Source organism: Mandrillus leucophaeus, unplaced genomic scaffold (genome assembly GCF_000951045.1).
Source record: "Mandrillus leucophaeus isolate KB7577 unplaced genomic scaffold, Mleu.le_1.0 Scaffold705, whole genome shotgun sequence".
Taxonomy (NCBI): domain Eukaryota; kingdom Metazoa; phylum Chordata; class Mammalia; order Primates; family Cercopithecidae; genus Mandrillus; species Mandrillus leucophaeus.
The window spans coordinates 153,322-157,253 of NW_012107642.1; the positions used below are offsets into that span (position 1 = coordinate 153,322).

Sequence of the window (3,932 nt, forward strand, 5' to 3'; positions counted from 1 at the left end):
GAAATCACAGCTATTTGACTTCCAAATCTATTGTCTTTTGTTACCTGCGAGAAGTTTGAGTTGTTTTGCTGCTTGCTGTAAAGCCCTAGCTTTTAGCCACTCATACTCAATGAACCCCAAGTCAGGCATCCACTGTTGCTGCCTCTGATCTTGTTACTGACTGATCCTGTGTCCCTGTGCAGCAGCAAAGAGACACACAGATCTGCTCAGTGTCAGCAAGGTGAGGAAGACAGCAGAGCTGGCCACACAAAGAAGCTGGGAGGAAGCCAGCTAAATACAAACTCTAGGGTTTTCATAATTTTAGGTGGAATTGGTACTTTCCCTCACCTTTCCCCAATCATGTTTTCTGCACTGTTTCTTTCTTTTTTTTTTTTTTTAACTTCTTGCCTTTCAATAATATCTTTGAATATAGATGGTTCCAATTCTCCAATAAAAAGATGTAAAGTGGCCGAATATTTTTTCATACATGTTTCACTAGTCCAGACACCCAAGAGTATGTCCTTCTCTTGGGGATAAGAAAATCTAAAGTTATATTTAGGGTATCATAATGTGTGGTGAAGAGTGGACCGAGCTGGCATGCTCACAATGACCAAATTATGTTGGTCATATTTTAGTCCAAAACATTAACCCACTATTAACTTGTAAATAAATAATATACTTGCTTTCTAGACACATTCTAGGAAGACCAGAGAAACTGAATTTTATCTATATGGAATAATCCACTGGTGAATTTCTTTTAGGATAGACCAAAGCTGATCTAGAACATCATCTTTACATACTTGGATCCTTCCCACCAGACAAAGAAGAATATCTGGGCTGAAAGGCTCCATTGGAAGAGCAATGTGGGATGGTGCTGTGCTGACAACTGGTAGTCCCTGCCCTACATCTTCGTAGAGGACTGGAGCCCAGAGTGGACCACGGTCAACTTACATGTTGAAGACCTCCTTCTAGGTGTGCATGTGCTTATTACAGATATGCCACAGTGCTAAGTACCCCAGGACTGCAGGAAAAAATAAGAATACATCCTGTATCCATGATCAGGAGGCACACAGGACAGAGTGCCAGCTGTGGAATCACAGAGTGGCTGGGCCATGACCACCTGAATGACCTGAGGAACGGTTTCAGGCAAATTTGTAAAAAGAAGTGGAGACCCTGCCTGCCAGGAAGGGATGTGGTAAAGGACAGCATCCAGTCAGGTCAGGGCACCACGTCCTCTACTTGGAAAACTGCACAGTGAGGGTGGCAGCTCTCGAGGCCAGAGCGGCCATGGAGAAGGCAGACCTGGCTCCAGGAGGCACAGAGGCACTGGAGAGGCGCCGGGGGAGCCTGGTGGGATCTGGCTGGTCCTGTGCTGTGCTTCCAGCAGGTTCTGACCCTGTAACCCAGGGGAAAGGGCTGGCCAAGACAGGTCCACTGCGTGCTAGCCAGCGCCTAGGCCAGGCGCCAGGCAGGAAGGGCTCTGGTGGATCAGCCCTGCACCCCCCATAGCTCCACAGCGGGGCCCATCCAGGGCCACACACCTAACCCCAGGAGCAAGACGTCCCTGAGGCTAGAGTCCAGCTGGCCCAGTGGAGGGGCCTAGCCCTTTGCCCTTTGACTCCTCTCGTAGGCGCCCTCACCTGCGCACTCCTCCACACCCTGGCTCTACCACCAGCCCAGTTGTGATGTCCCAGGTGCCCAGTGCACGCAGGCCACAGAGAAGTGGGTGACTAAGGAGTATCCTCTCCGCTTCTGACCCTCACTTTCGTCCGCGCACAATTCGCTCAAAATGGGCAATTCACTAAGCATATTTTGTTCCTGGTTCCACTGCAGGTCCCGGCCACGTCATAGGCAACTTGCTCTTCTAACCTTTTTTTTTTTTTTTTTGACACGGAATCTCGCTCTGTCGCCCAGGCTGGAGGGCACTGGCATGCTTTCTGCTCACTGCAAGCTCTGCCTCCTGGGTTAATGGCATTCTCCTTCCTCAGCCTCCTGAGTAGCTGGGACTACAGGCGCCTGCCACCACGCCCGGCTAATTTTTTTTGTATTTTTAGTAGAGACGGAGTTTCACCATGTTAGCCATGATGGTCTTGATCTCCTGACCTAGTGATCCACCCGCCTCGACCTCCCAACGTTCCACTGCAGGTCTCGGCCACGCCATAGGCAACGTGCTTGTCTAAGCATATTTTGTTCCTGGTTTCTCCACAGGTCCCGGCAACGCCATTGGCAATCTGCTTGTCTTGTCAGTGAGGCCTTCCCAGCTGGCGGGGATCCCCATTCCGCTCCTGCGCCTGTGCCTGTCCGGGGAACCCTGTACTCTTCCCAATTCCTCTTCTACCCTCTGAGAGGTCCTGGGCCTTCTTTTCCAGCCAGGTGCGACAGCGCCCCTACAAGGCTGTGTCTTCTCCTTCGGAACACGGGCACTGGAGGTCCTGCCTTCTACGGTCTGGAAGCTCCCCTCAAGGAAGAAACCCATGCTGTCTGCTCGCAACTCCATGATGTTCGGACACCTCAGCCGCGTGAGGATCCCTAGTGTCAGACGCAAGCTTAACCTCCAACTTCCTTCGCTAGATGAGCAGGTGATCAGGTCTTGGAATCTGACCCCGATCCCAGCCACGCTTCCAAAGACAGAGGTGAGGGCAGAGGAAGAGCCCCAAGAACCACTGGAGGTGGATCAGGTAGAGACCCAGGGGCAGGAGGACAATAAAAGGCACCCCCGTAGCAATGGGGATGCAGCCTCCACCTTCAGGCCCCTAGAGACTCAAGGAAACCTCACTTCCTCCTGGTGCAGTCCCAGGCCCTTGGAGGGAAATGTCCATCTCAAGGGCTTGACAGAAAAGAACCAGACTGACAAGGTCCAGGGGCATGCAGTGAGTTTCTACTCCAAGGGCGTGGAGTCTCCAGCTCACACAGCCGTGCTGAAGGCGTCCTTGCCTTTGGGAAGCCTGACCCAGTTCCAACAGTGCTCCCTGCCCCAGTTCCGCGCTGCTTCCTGTGTCCAGAGAAGGCGGCCTTGAAGGTGCTGGGTAAAGACCACCTGCCCAGCTCTCCAGGCTTGCTGATGGTGGGGAAGGAGTTACAGCGCAAGGATCCTGCAGCTCTTGCATCAAGTGGCTCTTCTCCACCCAGAGCTGTCAGCCACAGGTCCCGCAAAAGAAAACTGTCAGGGCCACCGCTGCCGCTGCCACCGACCCCTCCCCTGCAATTGAGGTGGGATAGAGACGAGCTGTCCCCACCTGCTAAGCTTCCCTGCCTGTCTCCTGAGGCACTGTTGGAGCTGCGTCAGGCTTCCCAAAGGGAAAGACGCCTCCAGCAGGGCAACATAGTTAAGAACATGGGGGTATTAAGTAGAACATCAAAATCCAGGAGACGAAAACAACCGCTTGGGCGGAGAAAGAAGACATGGCAGGGCGGGCACAGTGGCTCACACCTGTAATCCCAGCACTTTGGGAGGCCGAGGCAGGTGGATCACGAGGTCAAGAGATTGAGACCTGAGGAGCGTCTCGGCCTGGTCCCCGCACCATCTGGGAACTGAGGAGGGCCTCTGCCCGGCTGCCCACTGTTTGTTATAATTGCCCTGTGGAAGTCTGAAACGGTAGCAACTTTCCTTACCACATACACTCTCCTTTTCTGTCACACACACAGACTGATTTGTTATTTCTAGGTTGTTCTTGAGTACTAGACTGTTGTTGATCATTGATTTTTTTTTTTTTTTTTTTTTTTTTTTTTTTTTTTTTTTTTTTTTTTTTTTTTTTTTTTTTTTTTTTTTTTTTTTTTTCTGTCTCAGAAAAAGGAGAGCAAGGCACTGCTTTTCAAAGAAAAAGAAAGCTAGGGAGAGAAAAAACACACATATCTGAAGGATTGCATGGACTTTGTAAATAGATTTGTTTCCAGAAGTTTTTATTTTAATCCAATCAAAACATTTGAGCAACCTGAATGGTATTGCTACCTTG

At 50.7% G+C, this 3,932-nt stretch overlaps 1 protein-coding gene across 1 annotated transcript; it reads left to right on the top strand.

Moving 5' to 3' along the window:
- The first annotated feature begins 1,768 nt into the window (after positions 1-1,768).
- On the top strand, positions 1,769-3,415 carry LOC105528157 (putative UPF0607 protein ENSP00000382826). The gene is given in 4 exon segments (XM_011964769.1): positions 1,769-1,835; positions 2,211-2,403; positions 2,405-2,868; positions 2,871-3,415. Coding segments are annotated over 4 exon segments (1,269 nt in total).
- The last annotated feature ends 517 nt before the right edge of the window (positions 3,416-3,932 follow it).